The sequence below is a fragment of the Rhincodon typus genome, chromosome 1 (assembly GCF_021869965.1).
Source record: "Rhincodon typus isolate 14 chromosome 1, sRhiTyp1.1, whole genome shotgun sequence".
NCBI lineage: Eukaryota > Metazoa > Chordata > Chondrichthyes > Orectolobiformes > Rhincodontidae > Rhincodon > Rhincodon typus.
In genome coordinates this window covers 50,588,756-50,613,281 of record NC_063332.1, presented here as the reverse complement: position 1 = coordinate 50,613,281, position 24,526 = coordinate 50,588,756, and the positions used below count along the sequence as shown (strand labels likewise).

The following is a 24,526-nucleotide window of genomic DNA, read 5'->3' as shown; positions in this document are numbered from 1 at the left end:
GTGCATCCCAATTTCATGTAGCAATTTCAGAATGTAGAATGTCAGTTCTGGTGTTTGAGAACTGAATTTAAAGTATTTTTTAATTCTACTCATCTGATGGAGTCCTTTAAATAATGCTGTATAGAATTGTAAGTATAAGGTTTACAGTAATTGCATTTAACTGCCCATCTCACAAGAATTGTTATTGTAAGTAGTTGTGAAGAATAAAGGTAGCTTTCTGTGCATTCCTGTCAAATGCCTACAGAACATGATGATCAACACTGTTATTTCTTTCCAAATGCAATAATATTCGTGCATCCGTCTCAATTTTTCAGCAGAGTGTAAAATGAGATAATTTGTTGTGCATGATTAAACACATAGTAAAATGTCTTCCAGAAAGTATCACTTGGATGCATTATAAAAATCGTCCATACCTTGTAATGTATAACTTTTGAAAAGTCAGATTTAAAAATATTTATGGAATAGTGTAATCTGTGAAGCATGTAACCATGCATAATAAGCCTATTTACCACGTGATCCAAGAAAAATGGTAAGACATCTGATAACTTCATCTCACTGGACAGATCATGAAAAGATACATCAAGTTGTTTTACTTTGAATAAACAAATGTTTTATATGCACAGAGTAAATATTTTGATTAATTGCTTCAAGGTTTAAAACTAGAAAATATTAACATATAGTGTGATGAATAATTGCATTTTTGGGAATGATTGTAGTTTCAATTGCAAAGCTGGCATTTACAAATTGAGATTTTCCTAATTTCCACCCCTTTGGCTGTTCATCTGTGCAGCATCTTGATCTCACTGTGAGATGATAGAAGTCAGCCAGACATATGGTCTTGAAATGTAGTGCCCTACTGTAGTCAAGCAGACAGGAGGTGGGAATTGAAGCATTTTAATAGATGAAGCATCAGTTTTGTCTTGAAATGGATGTCATCTCTACCTTATGCTCTTGTTGAAAAATGACATTGTAAGCCATCACTGCACTTATACCATCAATTAACAATGTCGGACAAGAACACGGGGAAGGGGGCGTTCATATTAATGGATGAATAATTTTTGCATTGCCAGAATAGTCATTGTTTCCATTGAAAACAGAAAGCATTCGAGGCTTGTCCAAGAGTGAAAAAGCGGATCAATAACACTAGGCACAACAGAAATTCATATTAAAGATTGTATTAAAATATAATTAACATGCCTCTATTTCAAGGATCATGAATAGATGAATGGATTATATTGCCCGGAGTTGATGCCCAGCTCCATTCTTGGTTTCCAAACCACACTTTATTCATTTTTTTCTTAAATATTTTCAGACATCTGCTTGATCACATTGAGCATCTGGTTTCCTCTGGGATTCAGCTCCACAGCTGCAGGGTTGAGAAATAAGCTTGTTAACTACTGCTCAATTTTACATGATCTTATCATGGCTGTCATTTTGAGCAAAACAATAGTTGTTAAAAACCTGAAATATATAACTGTACCCACAATCAGATAATATTTTCACATTTTCAATATTAAATGTTAATTGTTAGTGAGATAAAATATTGATTCATATCAGTTGACCAAGACCATTAAAAATGCATACAACGTTAAACATGCACATTGACAACGTTCCATGAAAATCTAGCCAATGTGTTTAATAAGTATAGGAACAGCACATGTGATTTTATAGGTGATATCTTATGTATATTTAATTTATTCAGAATGTAGGAGCCAAGAAGATCTAAGGTTCTTACATTACATACAATATAACCTCCAACTGTTTTGTGCAATACTCATATTCCCAGTCGACCTGCAGATGTTACTCAGCAAAAGAAATCCTTCACTTTTGTCCTTTTCCACTGCAATGAGGGTTTATCTTTTAAACTGTAAGAAAGGTTTCTATAGACTGTTCTTCACCTATTCTTTGCAGAGCTTAATGCTGCTGATAAGCCAAATGTTATGCTTTCATTTCAACGGGCACAATTTTATTAAAATCTATCAAGAGGTACTAAAGTTGTCCCTTTGTCCTGTTGCAGCAATGACAATGCAATTCATCAGCCATCGTTTCCCTGACTACCATGATCCTACAATAGGTAAGCCACTAAGCTGCTTTATTAATATTTCTTTTCCTGAATAGCAAAGGTTATGATTCATGTCTTGATTGCAGTTCTGTGAAGCCCAGGTGGTTTTCTGGTTTATTTTCCAGTCTTTCAGTTTAAAATTGATGGGCTCAAATTGTAGTTTCCATAAGTGACAGTCAGATTCATTGATGAAAAGTCCTGAGAATGCACAGGAGTTTTGTATGAAACAAGACAGCAGTAACTCAGCTTGTGGTACCATGAGCTATAAAAGCTGACCCGACTCCGGGGTATAAATAGGCACCTGTATCTTCAAAGGCATCCAAATGAATTGTACTTATATAAAAACAGAAATGCTGCTGCAAACTCAGTGTGGGCAGGGTTTCAGCTCTGAGTAACTTCCTCATGCTATCCGAATGTGGAAAATTGTGCAAATTGAAACACAAATTGTAAAACAATCCTGTAAATGAAAGGGATGGAGCGGAATTTAATATATGGTCTCGTGTGAATTATGCCAGCAACCTGCAGATGCCAAAGAGGTCACCCAAAGTTATCTTGCTGCTGGGGAGGGGGGGTTTAGGGGGAGGTGACCTCTGTCTTCTTGTCCAGCTCCAATGATGAGTCAAACTGTAGATCTGTCCAAGACGGGAGGGGATGCAGAAGATGCCTTCTCTGTGTCATCATAGTATTTCTATAGAGTCAGGACGAACTCATCTGCTCATTCTGACTCAAGAGTAATACAGAAATTCAAAACGATTTCTTTCCTGTTTCGAAGGGCCTCAAGCATCTTCTGCAAAGACTCTGAAGAGCTAGATCACTTTGAAGAGTGTGCACTATGTTAGCTGCACCCATTTCATGAGCGATTTGATGAAGCTGATCATGGGTTAAACTTACCAGGTCCCATTCTGACCCCCATGTCGAGAATTCTCAATATCTAACTTGACACATTTGGTAAGATAGGAATCTTCCTATTGATAAGGCAAAATGCAGCATTAAAATGGTGTTTAACAAGTCTTAATCCCCCTAAATTGGCAATTTGCTGCTGTCCAATAAGAAACCTGTGTCATTCTTTGGCAATTGCATAAAAGATACAGTGCATTGCTCCTGATCTTGAGATAGCATGCACTGGACTTTTCACTTGACTCGGCCACAAATTCCCAGATAACCAATATCGCTTAACATTCCGCTGATGGTGCTTGTTGACCAGTGACTGTTTGACACTGAGGCTGAACAAAAGAGGGTGACCCCTAAAGGGAGTGACCTCACCATGAGTTCAGCAGAGGCAGTATCATAGTGAATCCAGTTAATGCTTCTGTTTAGTGCATGGTAATAGCTTGACATGTATTACTTGTTACAGACATAAATATGTATTTATATATATAACTCGTCATGGTTTTAAATTCACCTAGGTGCCGACTCAAGTGAATCTCTAGATGACTATAAGAAGTGTAGGAGTACACTTAAGAGGGAAGTGAGAAGAGAAGAAAAGAGGGCATGAGATGGATCTGGCAGATAAGGTTAAAGAGAATCCCAAGAGGTTCTACAGCTATATTAAGAGTAAGAGGGTGGCCAGGGAGAGAATAGGTCCCCTTAAAGGTCAGCATGGCTGTCTATGTGTGGAGCCACAGGAGATGGGGGAGATTTTTAATGAATATTTCTCCTCAGTGTTTACTGAGGAGAGAGTCATGGATGTTAAGAAAATAATGGAAACAAGTGGCGATGTTTTGTACCACATACATATTACTTGCAACCTTAAAGCACATAAAGATGGGTAAAACCCCTGGGCCTGATCAAATCAATCCTCTGATGTTGTGGGAGGCTAGGAATGAAAATGCAGAAGCCCTTGCAGAGATTTTTGCTTCATCTTTAGCCACTAGTGAAATTCTGGAAGACTAGAGGGTGGCTATTGTCGTTTCATTGTTTAGGAAAGGTAGCAAAGACAAGCCAGAGAACTACAGGCCAGTGAGCTTGCCATAAGTAGTAGGCAAGTTACTGGAGAGGATACTGAGAGACAGGATCAGCCAACATTTGGAAAGTCAAGCTTTGATTAGGGATAGTCAGCATGGATTTGTGTGCAGGAAGTCATGTCTGACAGTTTTTCGAAGAGGTAAACAAGAGGATAGATGAGGGTAGGGCAGTGGATGTTGTCTACCTGGACATTAATAAGGCCTTTGACAAGGTTCCACACGGCAGGCTAGTCATGAAGGTTAGATCACATCGGACCCAGAGAGAGCTAGCTAATTGAATTTGAAATTGGCTCGATGGTAGGAAACAAAGGGTGGTGGTTGAAGGTTGTTTCTCAGACTAGAGGCCTGTGACTAGTGGTATGCCACAGCAGTCAGTGCTGGTACCTTTGTTATTTGTTATTTACATAAATGATCTGGATGTGAATGTACAAGGTGTGATTAGTAAGTTTGTGGATGATATAAAATTAGGAGGTATTGTTGATAGTGAGGAAGGCTATCAAAAATTACAGATCAGATGGGGAAGTGAACTGAGGATTGGCAAATGCAATTTAATACTAATAAGTGTGAGTATGTGGACCCTATGTGTGGCACCTTATCAAATGCCTTCTTAAAATCGAGATATGCTACATCACCAGGATCTCCATTATCTCCTTTGCTTGTTACATCTTCAAAGAACAGAAGAAAAGTAGTCACACAATTTACTCTTCATAAAACAATGCTGATGTGGATGGACTGTGTTTTAACTGTCCTAATGTATTTTTTATTATTTCCCTTATAATGGATTCCAAGAATCTCGAATAATGACAGATGTTAAACTAACTGGTCCATAGTTTCTTGCTTTCTGCCTCTCTTCCTTTTGAATCAGGGTGTTATTAGGAATTGATTTACAGTCCTCCATCCTCTCCAGTTTTGTAAAGAATAAATGTGGCATGTTTGTTAGTACCCAGCTAAGCTGATGCTACACTTCAGACATGCTGTGTCACAACAATAGCTGTGGAAGACCTCAAGCCAGTGGGCCCCACACATACCCTCCCTATGGATTACCAGGCAAGGATGTAACCATAGAAGAGAGGCAGGCAGTCACATCCAGCTCATTGATGGCCATCTTGGCCTGGCCAGGGAGAAGACCCATGAGGAATTCTTACATCTTGGCAGATCAATGCATATATTACATATTATGATTAAAAGAAAGAAATCTAAAAGCTTCATAGAGTCAACAACAACTGGACATTGAACAAAATAACCAATGCTGCACATAGGGAACCTCTATGCAGAGTCAATGATCATAGAATCCCTACAGTGTGGAAGCAGACCATTTGGCCCATTAAGTCTACACAAACCCCCCAACTATCCTTTTAACTCTGAATTGCCCATGGCCATCCACCTAACCTGCACATCTTTGGACTGTGGGAGAAAACTAGAGCAAATATGTGCAGACATGGGGAGAATGTGCAAACTCCAACACAGACAGTCTCCTGAGGCTGGAATCAAACCCAGGCCCCTAGTGCTGTGAAGCAGCACTGCTAACCACCAAGCCACTGTGAAGTCATACATTTTACATCCACTTGTATTTTAACAGGAACAAAAACAAAGTTGCTGGAAAAGCTCAGCAGGTCTGGCAGCATCTGTGAAGAATAAAACAGAGTTAACGTTTCGGGTCCGGTGACCCTTCCTCAGAAAGATGCTGCCAGACCTGCTGAGCTTTTCCAGCAACTTTGTTTTTGTTCCTGATTTACAGCATCCACAGTTCTGTTGGTTTTTATTTTGTATTTTAGCAGTTTTCACATTACTGTTTTCCTTTTAATAATTAAGTCAAATTTAGCCAAATATAATTACCCTAAACCAAATGAGCTGAGCCATTGCAAAGGGATATCTGACATTACAATTAAAAGAAATTTTATCAATTTATGGCTGTAATTGTAGCAGAGATTTATCTGAATAAAGCTACGCTGCTTGATTACATTTGTAACAGTCCCTCTGCTAAGTACATCACTTGGGAGCACTCTACTTATTTCTAATAAGAGTTTCATTGCAATGTACCCCTTGTGAGGTATGGTTAAGAGCTCTCAGCCTTTCCCAGCAGGTTTCACAGTAGAACAGATACAAAGTGATGGAATTGGGTCCTCGAAACAGTGTGTTTTGTTTTTAATTGCATATTATTTGCAGTGAACAACATCAATTGTTGTAACAAGACCAAAAACCAATATTATGAGGGCTGAATAAATCTTCCTACCAGGAGTCAGTCTTCTCTCCCCTGGTCCAGTCTCTGCCCATGTACATCTGTGATTCCTCCGATGCTTTATGGCAGTTACAAAATTTCCAGTTTGCAGGCTCCATCCGCTTCCTCTTTACCATGAATGTGCAATCCCTTTACACATCCATCCCCTACCAGGATGGTCTCAAGGCTCTCCGCTTCTTCCTGGAGCAAAGGCCTGAACTGTCCCCAGTCACCACCACCCTCCTCTGCTTGGCTGAGCTTGTCCTCAAAAACTTTTCTTTAAACTCTTCTCATTTTCTTCAGGTCAGAGGGGTGGTCATGGATACCCGCATAGGCCCCAGTTATGTCTGTCTCTTCGTGGGGCATGTGGAACTTTCCTTGTTCCTGTCCTATTCTGGCCCCCACCCACAACTCTTTCTCCGATGTATCAATGATATAATCAGTGCTGTTCCCTCTCTCGTCCGGAATTGTAAAAGTTCATTGATTTCGCTTCCAATTTCCACCCTGCCCTCACTTTCACCTAGTCTATCTCTTAGTCCTCCCTTCCCTTCCTCAACATCTCTGTTTCCATTTCTGGGGATAGACTGGCCACTAATATCCACTATAACCCCACCAATTGACTCCCACAGCTACCTGGACTATATACCCTTGCACCCTGTTTCCTGTAAAGACTCCATCCCATTCTCTCAGTTCCTCCATTTTCATCGCATCTGTTCAAATGAGGCCAACTTCAACAAGGGAGCCTCCAAATGTCCATCTTCTTCCTCAACCAACGATTCCCCAGCACCATTATCAACAGGGCCCTCAACTGGGTCTGACCCATCTCCCGCACTTCCGCCCTCATCCCTTCTCTTCCCTTGCGCAACAGCAATAGGGTTCCCCTTGTCCATACCTACCATCCCACCAGCATCCACCTCTAGAAGATCATCAGACATCATTTCCGCCACCTCCAGTGAGATGCCACCACCAGACACATATTCTCCTCCCATCCCTGGTCCGCCTTCCGCAAGGACCATTCCCTCCAGGACACCCTTCCTTCACCCCCAACAAACCCCCACAGCACCTTCCCCTGCAACCAGTGAAGGTGCAACACCTGCCCATTTACCTCCTCCCTCCCCAGTATTCAAGGGCTCAAACATATCTTCCAGGTGAAGCAACACTTCACCTGCATTTCCCAGAATCTAGTCTACTGCATTCGCTGCTCACAATGTGGTCTCCTCTACATTGGGGAAATGAAGCGTAGCCTGGGTGACTGCTTCGCAGAACATCTACATTCTGCTCACCAAAAACACCCTGAGCTAACACCCCACCCTGTTCCCTGGCCAATATATCTGTCTCAGGTTTGCTGCAGTGTTCCAGCGAAGGCCAAGAGAAGCTGGAAGATCAACACCTCATTTTCCGCTTGGGGAACCTGCAGCCCTCCGGACTCAATACCGAGTTCAATAATGTTTGGGCCTAAACTCTTGCATGTCCTAGGCCCCTACCCCACACACCAGGCCTTGTTATCACATAGCCTGCCATTGCACACTACCTATTGTTAGCCACTAACAGACCCCATTAACAACTATTAACCCTCTTAGCCAGATAGTTATCAACTCTTTTGTCTATGCAACTTCTCTCCTCTCTCTTCAGGCTCTATCCTTTATCCTATTGTTTATTCCCTACCCCATCCACCTCCCTGTGTTCTGCATATAAACTAATGTTTTCCCAGCTACCATCAGTTCTGAGGAAGGGTCAGTGGATCCGAAACGTTAACTCTGATTTTTTCTTCCACGGGTACTGCCAGACCTGCTGTGCTTTTCCAGCAACTTCTGTTTTTGTTATGAGTGTTGGAGTATGTTATGCATGGTACACACATTAATTGCCCACATCATTGAACAGCACCACTTTATGCCCCAAGGATTCAAAATAGAAGAGTGGAAGTTGTTTGGGTACCACCTTCTGATCGAAATGAAATTAGTGCAAAATGCAAGTGCATGTATTCATGCTGGTCACCTGAAGAAAAATTACAGCACCGTATGGAACGCATTCCGAACCAAATGTTGATAAAAATGCAAAGTCAATTCACACATCAGTGTTCAACTACTGATCATACAAAGGACATTAGAGCAGGCAATGTTATAAGACATAAAAGACCAGAATGAATCTGTTTCATCAAGTTTAATAATAATCTGTTTTCAGTGTTAGTCTGCTAGTGTCAGTGGTCAATATCTCAGCAGTCTGTTAAGGCCTCTAAAGTTGAAGCAGTCATAAAGGTTATAAGATTTCTTGTCAATTTGTAGAGAAACAACAAAAAGATTATTTCCACTGAGAGAAGACAACGTTGTAAACAATTCCACATTGGCCTGAAATGAAAGGGGCACTATCATCATGGAGGAGTGAAATGTTTTCTTTGCTCAGGGAGAAGAGTCAATAGACCCATATGTCATCTTCATCATAGTGATATGTTTCAAGAATTTCAAGACTACAATATGCGGATTATTAGATATAAGAATATGACAAAGGTTTTATAATGGTAATGTGGAATTGAATTCAGTGCTGTCATCAGTAACGACAGTAAAGTTGAGAGTCAGTGCATGAAACTGAAGCGAAGGAGATTCAATAAAGTGACAGTCATTGGTAATAATTAATGAAACTTCTGTCAACAATCACTATACACTAAAATACAATGTGGCTTATTGTGGCTTAAAGTGGCATATTTAAAGATATATGTATATACTATATAATTATATTTAACTATTGTAATTAATAATTATATATTTATTGTGGGGTTTTAATATATGAAATAAGAGTTGTGTGTGTGTGTGGAAGGGTTTAATGATTAATTTGTAGGCATTACAAAGCGACGGTGATTTTTACTTTTGAAACAGTCCAAGAAAGATAGTTTGAAGAATCTAATGGGATTATGTTTTGGCAATTTCTTATGAACAAACAAACTAAGCATTTGTACATTAGGTTATCAGTTCAGAAGGTCAGGAATTGAGTTTTTCCTGTAAAAATGCTGTAATATCTCATTATCTGTTTGTGAAATCTTGCTGCATGCAAAGCATTTGCTGAATTTACTGAAATAAAAGTGATGATGACAATAATTCAAAAACAACTCATGAATATAGTGAGATAACTAGGTGTAGAGTTGGATGAACACAGCAGGCCAAGCAGCATCATAGGAGCAGGAAAGCTAACGTTTTGGGCCGAGACCCTCCTTCAGAAAAAACTTTCTGAAGAAGGGTCTAGGCCCGAAACGTCAGCTTTCCTGCTCCTATGATGCTGCTTGGCATCCTGTGTTCATCCAGCTCTACACCTTGTTATCTCAGATTTTCCAGCATCTGCAATTCCTACTATCTCATGAATATAATGACATGCTTTTTATCACCATAATAGAAAGGTAAGGTTCTATAGTGGAAGCCTGATATGAGTTGTCTTCATATACTGAAAATTCACTAAAAGCAAGGGTCCTGATTGCTCGCTAAAGTAATTCCCATTCAGCTATTTAATTGTTTTATCACTTCAGTTCATTATGGTGGATGATTTTAATGTGATCAGCTGGTGAGAATGGAGAAGTAGCTTTTTTTTAAAATCAGAGTACTGCGCAGAGCACCCTGTTTTCTCTCTAATCATATTGTCTCTGGTTTTGCCCAGGGCTATTACAATTATAATGCCAGTCATGTTACTTGTATAAACTGTGCAGTTGCTGCATGATGAGTACATGCCCTTTTAATCCCATCTCATGGATTGTCCTCTTCTTTCTTCCACCTCAAGATCAGGCATGAGGAGAGATTCTAGGAGAATTCACCCATGTAATTGAATTCTCTATTTGTAACAGTAAATATTTTAGATAACTAAATTCAGAGACCATATAAGTCAGACGGATTGAGAAGTTCAACAGTAACAGCAGTTGTTTCTTGCAAGCTGCATACAAATGATGAAATGATCCTTTGATTATAGTGTATTTGCAGATAATAAAGAATGTTTTTACCTTGCAGGTCAATTACTTCATGAAAAGAATGGTATTTTAACCATTGGAATTGTTAGGTTCCTAAAAATAAATTATTACAAACACTTCATGTCAGTTTAATGGTGACAAAAATGATGTTTAAATTCATGTTTCTCTACAGAAGATGCATACAAGACTCAAGTCCGAATTGATGATGATCCTGCATATTTGGACATTTTGGACACAGCTGGACAGGTTAATGTTATATTTGTCATTCTCTTAGTTGTTGAACAAACAAAAGCTACAACATGTTTCAATATTCTGCTTATGAGATCTCAATGTACCACAGAAGAAATAACTTTCAAGAGATACAGAAACTAGCAGCACCCTGAAGTGGCACTGTCGAAAATTGGAAACTCTGGGAATTTGGAATGGGTCCTGGCCACTGTTTCCCCATCTCTATGGAGTCTCCTGGACTCCATTAAAATCCATTCCTAGATCACCTATTGTGGCTCAGTGCCTTGTTTTATAATGCTCCTGAAATCTGCTTGTGATGTTGTATTAGTTAAAGATGGTGTATAGCTATAAGTTGATGTCATTATTGTTAGAGAAAGGACTCCATCTCATAATGACAGTTGAAATGAACCAAAGAGTGCAGTTTGTTTTTGAACGGCAATTTGTTATCAAGCAGCTTCAATTCAGCTTTAGTTTGCCTTAATAATATCTCCAGGGAACCGAGCAGTGTATTGCACTACTGACAGAACCAGTTTATTGGCAGTTCCAAGCTGACGTTTCGGGCCTAAACCCACCTGCTGTGTTCATCCAGCCCTGCACCTTGTTGTCTCGGATTCTCCAGCATCTGCAATTCCTACTATCTCTGATTCTATTGGCAGTTCCAGCCTCTTTCCTGAAAACTAGCACAGAGGTTGCTGAATCTACAGCAAAGAGAAAGGGGATAGCAGAGAACTGTGAAACTAACATTGGGAGATTGGTAAATTATGGTTATCAATGACTCGTAAAACCACAAAAGAAGTGGACGTCATAGAAGATTTGCAGCTTATTGTCATTTGAATGTCTTGTGGAAATGAAACACATGTTTAAATTTTAGTACCATGTAGACAAAGACTCAAGTTTTTTCATTTGCTGTTTTATTTTCTCTCCTCAGTCACTTCATTTTCCTCTTTTGTCTCTTTTCCACTCTTTTACAATCCTAGTCAGAGATTTCGACTTAAGTGTTCACAAGGTCACAGACTGCTGCATTTTGTTTTCAGACAAAAATCACAGGCTGGCGAATACAAAGTTAGAAAGTGTCTTATTGTAGTCACCTGTATCTTTAATTCCTAATTTAATTCAATTTTCCTCATCTTCCATTGCCTTTCATTCTCATTGAATTCCAGTTTCTCTCTGCAATGTCTAATTTTTTTATAGACAAAATTTTCAAAATAAGTGGACTATCTATCTTATATTGTATATTATATTGTATTAACAAGATATGATGGACACAATTATCTGGTTACCTGATCAAGAAATGTGAAGAAGGTTTAAACAATAAAACCTGTCAAGTAAGTCATACATTTTATTCTATTACCAGCCAGACATTTGTATTGTTTTGATGCATTTAAAACAATGGGAATAATTTAAATATTGAATAGAGTTGAAAATGTATGATGGAAAATTTCCACATTGTCTGACTCTCTTTTCCAATGGCTACATTTTGGAAAGCCAGATCTCTGAATGGCCTAACAGATAGTTATTAAGTGAGATAACAAGGTGTAGAGCTGGATGAACACAGCAGGCCAAGCAGCATCAAAAGAGCAGGACAGCTGACGTTTCGGGTCTAGACCCTTCTTCAGAAATGGGGGAGGGAACGGGATTCTGAAATAAATAGGGAGAGAGGGAGAGGCGGAAAGAAGATGGATAAAGGAGAAGATAGGTGGAGAGGAGACAGACAGGTCAAAGAGGTGGTGGTGGAGCCAGTAAAGGTGAGTGTAGTTGGGGAGTTAGGGAGGGATTAGGTCAGTCTAGGGAGGACGGACAGGCCAAGGGGGTGGGATGAGGCTAGTAGGTAGGAGATGGGCATGGGGCTTGAGGTGGGAGGAGTGGATAGGTGGGAGGAAGGACAAGTTAGGAAGGCAGGGACAAGCTGGGATAACAAGGTGTAGAGCTGGATGAACACAGCAGGCCAAGCAGCATCAGAGGAGCAGGAAGGCTGACGTTTCAGGCCTAGACCCTTCTTCAGAGCTGGTTTTGGGATGTGATCAGGGGAGGGGAGATTTTGAAGCTTGTGAAGTCCACGTTGATACCATTGGGCTGCAGGGTTCCCAAGCGAAATATGAGGTGCTGTTCCTGCAACCTTCGGGTGGCATCATTGTGGCACTGCAGGAGGCCCAGGATGGACATGTTGTCTGAGGAATGGGAGGGGGAGTTGAAATGGTTCGCGACTGGGAGGTGCAGTTGTTTGTTGCGAACCGAGCGTAGGTGTTCCACAAAGCGGTCCCCAAGCCTACGTTTTGTTTCCCCGATGTAGAGGAGGCCACATCGGGTACAGTGGATACAGTATACCACATTAGCAGATGTGCAGGTGAACATCTGTTTGATGTGGAAGGTCTTCTTGGGGCCTGGGATGGGGGTGAGGGAGGAGGTGAAGGGGCAGGTGTAGCACTTCCTGCGGTTGCAGGGAAAAGTGCCGGGGTGCTGGGGCTGGTGGGGAGTGTGGAGCGGATGAGGGAGTCACGGAGAGAGTGGTCCCTCTGGAAAGCAGATAAGGGTGGGGAGGGAAAAATGCCTTTGATGGTGGGGTCGGATTACAGATGGCGGAAGTGTCGAAGGATGATGCGTTGGATCCGGAGGTTGGTGGGGTGGTATGTGAGGATGAGGGGGATCCTGTTTTGGTTGTTATTGTGGGGAGGGGGTGTGAGGGATGAGTTGCAGGAAATACAGGAGATGCGGTCGAGGGCGTTTTCGACCGTTGTGGGGGGGATGTTGCGGTCCTTGAAAAACGAGGACATCTGGGCTGTCCGAGAGTGGAATGCCTCATCCTGGGAGCAGATGCGGCGGACACGAAGGAATTGGGAATAGGGGATGGCATTTTTGCAGGAAGGTGGGTGGGAGGAGGTGTATTCTAGGTAGCTGTGGGAGTCGGTAGGCTTGAAATGGATATCGGTTTCCAGGTGGTTGCCAGAGATGGAAACAGAGAGGTCCAGGAAGGAGAGGGAGGTATCAGAGATGGTCCAGGTGAACTTAAGGTTGGGGTAGAAGGTGTTGGTGAAGTGGATGAACTGTTCGAGCTCCTCGTGGGAGCACGAGGCAGCGCCGATACAATCATCAATGTAACGGAGGAAGAGGTGGGGTTTAGGGCCAGTGCAGGTACGGAAGAGGGATTGTTTCACGTATCCTACAAAGAGCCAGGCATAGCTTGGGCCTATGCGGGTACCCATGGCCACCCCCTTTGTCTGTAGGAAGTGGGAGGAATTGAAGGAGAAGTTGTTAAGGGTAAGGACAAGTTTGGTTAAGTGGATGAGGGTGTCAGTGGAGGGGGACTGGTCGGGCCTGCGGGACAGGAAGAAGCGGAGGGCCTTTAGGCCATCTGCATGGGGAATGCAAGTGTATAGGAACTGCACGATGGTAAAGATGAGGTGTTGGGGACCAGGGAATCGGAAGTTTTGGAGGAGGTGGAGGGCATGGGTGGTGTCACGGACATAGGTGGGGAGTTCCTAGACCAAGGGGGACAAAATGGAGTCGAGATAGGTAGAGGTAACTTTGGTGGGGCAGGAGCAGGCGGAGACAATGAGTCGACCAGGGCAGTCAGGTTTGTGGATTTTGGGAAGGAGATAGAAACGGGCGGTACGGGGTTGGGGAATGATGAGGTTGGAGGCTTTGGGTGGGAGGTCACCTGAAGTGATGAGGTTATGGATGGATTGGGAGATGATGTTATGGTAGTCGGGAGCGGGGTCATGATCCAGGGGGTGGTAGGAGGAGCTGTCAGATGAACTATTGCAGCTTTCAACCACAATGAGAATTTTAGTCAGAGACTAATCTGAATTTAGAATTAGCATGAATGCTTGTTCAAAATCTACCTTAAAACTCTTTGCTCGATCTCAACACTCACCATCAGACCACCATCTCTTCTTCACAAATTTCTCGTACCCACTAATTATTGGCATTCAAGCTGCTGCTTTCCATGATTAACCACATATTTTCAGCGAACACCAAACTCTTGATTGTTAAATATATAGAACAGGCTTTATTGATTTATAACAGTGATTGGCTTAACTAAATACAGAGATCAGGTTTTCAGTTTTAATTCTATATTGCCCTTAAAGGGCACATGTTACAGATGGAATCCATCTGTTCCCAAATGTTTTTAAAGACACTGATGTGTTATGTAATGCTATTTCTCTTCAGCAACACTTCCTAACCCAATTTCTCTGAACTATACTTCATGGGAAGGCAATGGACTTGTGGTATTATTGCTGGACTGCTAATCCAGAGACCCGGGTAATATTCTGGGGACCTGGGTTTGAAACCTGCTTTGGCAGATGGTGGGGATTTGAATTCAATAAAAATGTGGAATTAAGAGTCTGTTGATGACCATGAACTGATTTTTGGGGAAATGCCCATCTGGTTAATTAACATCCTTCAGGGAAGGAAACTGCCATCATGTGACACCAGACATCAGGTGAAGATCTAATTCAAGAGTGAACTATGTGGTAAATGGAAAAGCCCTGGGGAAAATTGATGCACAGAGAGATCTGGGTGTTCAGGTCCATTGTACCCTGAAAGTGGCAACGCAGGTCGATAGAGTGGTCAAGAAGGCATAGGGCATGCTTTCATTCATCAGATGGGGTATTGAGTACAAGGCTTGGCAGGTCATGTTACAGTTGTATAGGACTTTGGTTTGGCCACATTTGGAATACTGCGTACAGTTCTGGTCGCCACATTACCAAAAGGATGTGGATGCTTTGGAGGGGGTGCAGAGGAGGTTCACCAGGATGTTGCCTGGGTGCTAGCTATGAAGAGATGTTGAGTAGATTAGGATTATTTACATTAGAAAGACGGAGGTTGAGGGGGGACCTGATTGAGGTCTACAAAATCATGAGAGGTATAGACAGGGTGGATAGCAAGAAGCTTTTTCCCAGAGTGAGGGACTCAATTACTAGGGGTCATGATTTCAAGGTGAGAGGGGAAAAGTTTAAGGGAGATATGCGTGGAAAGTTCTTTATGCAGAGGGTGGTGGGTGCCTGGAACGTGTTGCCAGCGGAGGTGGTAGAGGCGGGCACGATAGCGTCATTTAAGATGTATCTAGACAGATACATGAACGGGCAGGGAGCAGAGGGATACAGATCCTTGAAAAATAGGCGACAGGTTTAGATAGAGGATCTGGATCGGCGCAGGCCTGGAGGGTCGAAGGGCCTGTTCCTGTGCTGTAATTTTCTTTGTTCTTTGTTCTTTGTAGACCCCCAGCAATGTGGTTGACTCTTAACTGACCTCTGGGCAATTAGGGATGGGCAATAAATGTTGCCTCGCTAGCGACGCCAACATCCCATAAATGATTCTTAAAAAATTCACAGATGTTTTTCTGTCCTTTAAATAATTGATATCTCAACTTATTTTTTTATGCTAACCACTGAAATTAGTCTTAATTAATCATGACTGCCACATTTCCAATGTCATCATTGCCACATTTCCTTTTATTTCCATTTGAAACCATCCATTTATCTTGAAGAACCTGTAAATCCACAAGAAAACAATGCTTAATTTTAAACCTTTAACTCCTAAAGTGTCCAAAGCTTAATTACCTAGAATGTTCAATAGATCGCTGCCAGTCTCCCATTTCGATAGTTGCTACTTTCCCCCATGGCTACTGCTATTCCCTGAGGTCACACAAAGACCAATTCATCAATGTAGCATTTTATTGGTATTGTTCTTTCAGTCCATTTTACACATAGCATTTCCTCCTAGAACTTGGACAAACAGAATACCATATCGACAGTATCAACTAGAGTTTCGGTGGCTAACGTACCTTCACCACCCTTCTTGTTTTCTTTGCATCCCAGTCCAAGGGACAACTTTCCCATTGTCCAGGAATGTTATAAACTCTCCCGCACTCGTAAACCCATCACCAAGATTTGCATATGAAACAACCTAAATGGTCAATGGCATGCTGCTGGCATCATCTAACGCTGAGAAGTTCAGCATACACTTCTCTGTTTTCATTTCTTGTATTTTTCACTTTGCAGTTGCCTTCTACCTTTGGATTTTTATAGTATACGTTATAACATTTCAAAACTTCCATCTGGTCTGATTTGGATTGTGTGCTTAGCCAGTTGAGCTGTCTGATATGACTCGTCAGGTCTTCCATCTCATCCTTTGGCAGCAGCATCATCTTTTTTCCAGCTTTAGTACAACTAATTGCAATTGAATTGACATTTCCAAAGTAAAAATCTTCTTGTAGAATTACACTGGAGTCACACTGAGTAATTTCCAAATGTCACTAATTTGAATATTCCAGAAACTGGAAACTTGAATCTTGCTCCTGACGTTTGTTATAAGCCTCTTTTCTCTGGTTTATTTACACTTCTATTTGTTATATTACTCAGGGCACACTATCATTGGATACGTTTTCTATTCTTTTCTCTCTCAAGTACTTCCTGCATTGCCACTTAAATAGTGCAATGCTATTTGCTGTCACCATTCCATGTGATAGCAATTTCCACACCTTGCCATTCTCTGAGGAAAGTCCCTCCTGCATTTTATTTAATTTATTGTGACTATCTTTATTTATGGTCTTCAGCTTTGGACACCCGGCATGTGGAATCAACTTTTCCACACCTTTCTTAACAAATCTGCTCATCATTTTCGAGACTTCTAACAAGTCACCTATATCTACCCTATTTTAGAGAGAAGAGTCCTAGACTATTAGGTCTACCTGATATTTGTAGCTTCTCTGTTCTGATATTTTACTGAAATTAAAATTAGGAACCTTCATTGATACTGTAGCTGAAGATTTACAAGAACAAATTGTTAATAGGCCTTAAAATTGTTTTATGGCTTTAAATTGTGATTGCATTTAGGGCAAACAATTAGATTGCATTTCTTCTACATTCTTTTAAAATATTGAGTGCATAGAGCTGCTATTAAGGTAATTAATATATACAAATGACATTAGACAATTTATTTGCAACAGAATGTTGTAGTTGTTTATGAAAGGTAATTAAAGTGGCACCGCCATAATATCAAATAAGATGACTCTTTTAATCATGCCTTGAAATACTCATGAAGGCAGTTATTATAGACAATTGCAGAGCTCCATAACGTTCTATAGTTCACTAAATTAATTTATTAGATGTTTTCAGAAGTTACCCGTAGCAACATTTCATGCATTTTATGAAAGAGATTGTATGGCACAGAATGGCAAAAGATAACAAAACTGCAGCAAGATCTCAACATTGCTGCTGCTCAATGTCTGTCTTAAAGGCAAATATCTTTTCAGCTGAACGAAAATTTCCAATGAATTTTACAGCTAAATCATATACAAATATAAAATACAAAATGTCATCAGGTTTGAAGGCCTATAGGTCTTTGATGTTAATAGAAATACTGGCATTTGGCCTCTGGTGATGCATCCTCTGTTGACCTAGCTAAAATTAGCAGAGTCTGAGGAAAAGGGCTTCCTTTACCTAAAATGTGTGGGTGATCATGTTATTAGGACCACTTGCCATAACAGAGAACCAAACTAATGTGGCTTTATTTGCACTCTGAAAGGATTCATACATTGGCTGCCAGTCATCTGTTTAAGAAGGGAAATGGCGAAGACAGATCCTGAAGATTTTGCAACCAGACACTATGCTGCAACTCAAGCTTCAGTCTTTGATGAACCTCCGTTCCAGTAGGCAGCTAGGCAGTAATATTTGCTCTCTGTCAGTGCACTAGCAATACAAATATACATGGATTAAGGATATGGACATTTTCCAATTTAGGAGTGCTTTTCCCTGATCATGCATCCTCTTATGCCTTTCACTTTGTTTGGGCCACTTTGTGGCTTTTCCCCCAAAAAGCCCCCCGAATCTGATGGAAAATGTCTATTCCCCAATGGCTTTTCTGCTGGCCTCCCGCTATAATTATATTGAAAGTGCATTCAGAGGACAATGGTTTTCTGGCCTTGTTGGATTGTTAAAAGGTGGTGTAGGATTTCATAAATCAATACCAGATTTCACTTCAGTGTGCATCAGTTTATTTTTCCTTTCATTTTCTTCACTGAAAGTCACTTGAAGATAGATAAGTCCCACGGGCCTGATGGAATTTATCCAAGGATTCTATGGGAAGTGAGGGAAGAGATCGCAGGGCCTTTGGCAATGATCTTTTCATCCTCACTGTCCACGGGTATAATGTTGGAAGATTGAAGAGAGGCAAACATTATTCCCTTGTTCAAAAAAGGGAATAGGGATAACCCCGAAAATTACAGGCCAGTTAGTCTTACATCAGTGGTGGGCAAATTATTGGAAAGGGCTCTGAGAGATAGGATTTATCATCACTTGGAAAGGCACAGTTTGATTCGTGATAGTCAGTATGGATTTGTGAGGTGTAGATCATGCCTCACAAACCTTATTACATTTTTTGAAGAGGTGACCAAACATGTGGATGAAAGTAGAGCAGTGGATGCGGTATACATGGATTTAAGTAAGGCGTTTGATAAGGATCCCCATGGTAGGCTTGTGCAGAAAGTAAGGAGGCATAGGATAGGGGGAAATGTGGAAGATTGGATTCAGAATTGGCTGACCCTTAGAAGACAAAGGGTGGTAGTGGACGGAAAATATTCAACATGGTGCTCAGTTACGAGTGGTGTACCATAAGGATCTGTTCTGGGTCCTCTTCTATTTGTGATTTTTGTAAATGATTTGGATGAAGGAGTGGAAGGGTGGATTAGCAAGATTGCGGACGATATGAAGGTGGGTTGCATTGTGGACAGTGCGGAGGGCTGTTCTACGTTACAAAGGGACATTGATAGGATGCAGAGCTGGGCTGAGAATTGGCAGATGGAGTTTAACCCTGAAAAGTATGATGTGATTCATTTTGCAAGGACAAATTTGAAAGCAGAATACAGGGTTAATGGAAAGATTCTTGGCTGTGTGGAGGAGCAGAGGGATCTTGGAGTTCATGTTCACAGTTCACTGAAAGCTGCCACCCAGGTGGATAGAGTTGTTAAGAAGGCGTATGGTGCGTTAGCTTTCATTAATAGAAGGATTGAGTTCAAGAGCCGTGAAGTTATGCTCCAGCTATACAAAAGCCTGGTTCAGTCACATCTGGAGTATTGTGTCCAGTTCTGGTCGCCTCATTACAGGAAAGATGTAGAGGCGTTGGAAAAGATGCAGAGGAGATTTGCCAGGATGTTGCCTGGAATAGAGGGAAGGTCTCACGAGGAAAGGTTGAGAGAGCTAGGGCTTTTCTCTTTTGAACGACAAAGGATGAGAGGTGACTTGATAGAGGTGTACAAAATGATCAGAGGTATAGATAGAGTAGACAGCCGAGACTTTTTCCTCAGGTGGAGGTAGCTATTACGAGGGGGCATAGTTTTAAAGTGAGTGGAGGTAGATACAGGGGAGATGTCAGAGGTAGGTTCTTTACTCAGAGAGTGGTAGGGGTGTGGAATGCATTGCCAGAGGGGGTAGTGGAGTCGGCCTCATTAGGGGCATTTGAGCGGCTATTAGATAGGCATATGGATGATAGTATAAGGTAGGGGTGGAGGTTAGATAGACCTTAGGATTAGGGTAAATGTTCGGCACAACATCATGGGTCGAAGGGCCTGTACTGTGCTGTACTGTTCTATGTTCTATGTTCTATCTTATGTTCAGTATTATTCAAAAGGTGGTCAATCATACTTGTGGTCCTTCTTTACATATGAATTTGAGTATTTCTGATAAATAGACCGTTTTGTTGAAGATTTTCATACTGAGCAGGATAATTTGTAAGAATTACAAAAGTAAAGGGAAAATAATACTTATACTGAGGGCTAGTGTTGATTAGTTGGCAAATGGACATGGATTAGTGAAGATATTACCATGGAGAAGGTACTAGTTAATGATGACTGACAGCTAATTGCCAAGCATTGTAAATTTTAAACAAGTCAGATTAATTCTTATTGGTCAAGACTCAATAAGCTCGGGTTGTTTTCTTTGGAGCAGAGAAAGTTGAGGGGGAACTGAGTTGTATAAGATTATGAGGGGCATGGTTAGAAATACAAAGCAGCTGTTCCCCTTGGGTTTAAAGGTCAATAGCAAGCGGGTATAATTTTAAAGTGAAAGGCATGAGGTTTAGAGGAGATTTGAGGAAAAGCTTTTTCACCTGGAATCTGGAATGTACTGCCTAGGAGGATAGTTGAGGCAGGAAAGTTCACAGCTTTTATAAAATATTTGAATCAGCATTTGAAATGTCGTAACATTTAAGGCTATGGGCGTAGTGCGGCAAAATGGGACTATTGTAGGCAGTGTACACTTGATGGGCTGAAGGGCCTCATCTGTACTATATGATGTTATGATTCCATGTTTTTATCATTCTATGATTCAAAAGCATTACCTTTAGGAATGAAGCAGAGAATGTCTGTCACTTGTTTCGTTGAAACACATGCAGTGTGTATACATTTTCTTTCAATCTGTTCAATGTATTAAGATTTGTAGCTTCCAGGGCAAACAAGTCTGCCAGTTTGAGCACAACTTATAATCATACATTGGTTGCCAACATAATTCTTTGCACACTCAGGACTGTGTAGTAATTGCTGTTTGATAGAGAAATCACTTCTAATGTTAGACACTTGTAAGTTTTGCAAACGTGCATTCATTGGATACGCTCAGTACTTTGCTTGCTGTGAACAGCCAAATGGATATGCTGTTTGGTATGTTCTGCTAGCCTTTGGGGTGTATGGCCTAAGTGTGATTCTGAGTATCTGGGCTATAACAAAGATGGGCCACACAGCTTGGTCCCTTGCCAAGTGCAGCATTCAGTTTTCACATGCCACTTTCATGTGTTAGATTGGACGCTCAAGATAGAGTTTTCAACATGATATTTTCAGTGCTGAGACTCTTTTACTTCTGTGTGGTAATCATCACAGACTTGCTAACTCAGAAATTCTTGCTCCACAGCTCTGTGTGGGCATGTGCAAAAACATCAGTGCTGACCTACCTCACCTCACTAGGTACTTCTGTCCAAAACAGGTGAATATTAGGAAATCTGGATGCCTGAGCCAGGAGTTGAGGCTGGATTCATGAATATCAGTAGAGAAGGTGGTGATTGATTTTTTTTTTAGATTTAGGGGAGTGCAGGTCCACTCACCGCGTTTCCAGTGTCACCTCAAACATTTGACAATTCAAAGTGATTTATTCTGACAGTTTCAAGGTCTTCAGCCACAGGAGTATGAAAGCCCGAGTTTCCAAAGTTCCTCACTTACTTAGGTTTCAGGACCCATATTGTTAAGGTCATTAAACATTTTTATGCATTCGTAACATGTGAGCATCACTATCTGGCTAGCATTTATTTCCTATCCCTAGCTATCCTTGAGAAGGTGCTGATGAGCTGCCTTCTTGAACTGCTGGAATCCAGAGGGATATTGACCCAGCCACAGTAAACGAATGGTGAGTGACTTGGAGGGGAACTTGCAAGTAGTAGTGTACCCATATTTCTGCTGTCCTGGTCCCTCTAGATTGAACTAGTCATGGATTTGGAAGGTGCTATGCAAGGAACCGTGGAGAATTTCTGCAGTGCATCTTGTAGATAGTACACACTGCTGCTGCTGAGCATCGATGGTGGAGGGAGTGAATGTTTGTGAATGTGGTGCCAATCAAGTGTGCAACTTTTCCCTGGATGGTATCAAGCTTTTTAAGTGTTGCTAGAGTTGCAATTATCCAAGCAAGTGGGGAATATTCCATTGCACTCCTGACTTGTGCCTTGGTGGACAGGCTTTGGGAGTCAGAAGATGAGCTATTCCCTGCAGCATTCTTAGTCTCTGTTTTACTCTCATAATTGCTTGTAAAGCTAGTCCAATTCAGTTTCTGGTCAAGTGTAACCCACACAATGTTGATTGTGGTGGATTCAGTGATGGTAGTAGAATCATAGTTATAAGGCAAAGAAACAGACCCTTCTGTCCAACATGTTCATGCGACCTAGTCCCATTTGCCAGCATTTGGCCCACATCCCTCTAAACCCTTTCAATCTTGTACCCATCCAGATGCCTTTTACATGTTGTAATTGTATTCACCTCCACCACCTCCTCTGGCAACTCATTCCGTACACACACCCTCTCTGTGTAAAAAAAGTTGGCCCTTGGGTCCGTTTAAATCTTTCCCCTCTCACCCGAAAAATATGCCGTCTAGTTTTAGACTCCCCTACCCTGGGAAAAAGACCTTGGCCATTTACTCTATCCATGCCCTTCATGATTTTATAAACGTCTATAAGAATATCAAGGAGCAGTTATTAGATCCTCTCTCGTTGGAGATAGTTATTGCTAGCTACTTATGTGGCATGAATGTTGCTTTCTACTTGTCAGCCCAAGTCCAAAAATTATCCAAACCTTGCTGCATTTTGGACTGCTTCAGTACTTGAGGAGTTGTGAATGGTGCTGAACATTGCGCAAACATCTACAAACATTCCCACTTCTGATGCTATGATGAAGGGAAGTTCATTGAGGAAGCAGCTGAAAATAGTTTTCTCGAGGACACGACCCTGAGGAACTCCTGCAGAGATGTCCTGGAGCTGAGATAATTGACCATCAACAACTACAGCCATCTTTCTTTGTGCAAGGTATGACTCCAACCAGCAGAGAGTTTTCTCCCTGCTTCCTGCTGACTTCAGTTTTGCTGGGGGTCTTTGATGCCACACTCGGTCAAATACAGCTTTGATGTCAAGGGCAGTAACTCTCACCTCACCTTTAGAATTCAGCTCTGTTGTCCATCTTTGAACCAAAGCTGTAATGAGGTCAGGAGCCTATGTGTCCCTGGTCGAGCCCAAACTTAGCATCAGTGAGCAGGTTATTCCTGAACAAATACTGTTTGACAGCACTGTTGATGACACCTTCCATCATTTCACAGATAATTGAGAGTAGACTGATAGGACCTTAATCTGGCTGGGATGGGGGACAACTAAAAATTGTGAGATGATTATTTTTGGACTGTGTCTTTAATTGATGGTAACTTGTTCTAATGAAAAGGGAAAGATGAACTGCTTCTAGTTCTGCTCCAGGGTAAGCCTGTGCAGTGTGGTTACTATGGGAACAGGAGGCCCAGGCCAAGTATTATTAAAATCTACATGTCAGATTGAACACCTGAAAATAGAGGACAGAGCAGTTGGCTTTGCCATGCGTCATGTTTAGAGTTGCAGAATCTCAAGCAGTCTGACTTTTAAAACAAAATCCTAGAGATGAGGAGAAGAGAGAGAGAGACAAAAAGAGAAAGTGTTGTAGACAGCAGGGATAAAGACTGTTCTTTGTTGCTAAACAGCCAGTGCACATTCCCTCATCAAAGAAACTTCACTCACAGACAGTGGGAGATTTGTCGTGAGCCCAGGAAAAGGAATCATCAGAGTGGGTCCTGTTGTTGAAACTCTGTTTGGGATTCACAGAAGGCTGATGACTTTTGAATTACAACTTTGCGAAATGGGAGAAGTCAGCCCATTGGAATCTAGCAGTAATGTTAGACTTTCAATGTTGCTCACCATCACTTGGATTATGTTATGATCAGAGCTGATGTTACTAAGGCAGATCCCAGAATTAAATCTGATTTGGTAGATCATATATTTTTCAAAACTAATATGGTCGTCTTTCACTGAAACCTAAGCATGGGTTGCAGACTTACTTTTACCAATAAATCAGAAGTTTATTTACACAGAAGAAGTAACAAAATAAAACATATGAGATAGCTATAAACAAGACAACACAGTGTGGAGCTGGAGGAACACAGCAGGCCAGGCAGCATCAGAAGAGCAAGAAAGTTGATGTTTTCGATCGGGACCCATCTTCAGAAATGGGGAGGGGAAAGGGAGCTCAGAAATAAATAGAGAGAGGAGGAGTGGGGCTGGAGAAGGTAGGTGGGATGATGATAGGTGAGTGCAGGTAGGGAGTGGTGGGGATTGGTCAGTGAGGTGGGAATGGCAGATAGGTGAGAGAGAAGATGGACAGGTTGTGTCAGATCAAGGAGACAGGGATGAGAGGGAGCGTTGGTCATGGGATGAGGCTGAGGGTGGGGAGATTTTGAAACTGGTAAAATCCACTTTTAGACCATTGGGCTGTAGGCTCCCAAGGCGGAATATGAGGTGCTGCTCCTCCAGTGTCACAATGATGCCACCCGCAAACTGGAGGAGCAGCA

At 41.5% G+C, this 24,526-nt stretch overlaps 1 protein-coding gene across 1 annotated transcript in view; it reads left to right on the top strand.

The window, feature by feature from the left end:
- The window catches only part of LOC109930073 (GTP-binding protein Rit2-like), a 280,539-nt gene that overhangs the window by 75,244 nt on the left and 180,769 nt on the right, over nt 1-24,526 (top strand). The window contains exons 2-3 of the mRNA XM_048601306.1: nt 2,018-2,074; nt 10,360-10,433. Of these exons, the coding sequence (XP_048457263.1) occupies nt 2,018-2,074; nt 10,360-10,433 (131 nt within the window). The remainder of the gene's footprint in view (nt 1-2,017; nt 2,075-10,359; nt 10,434-24,526) is intronic.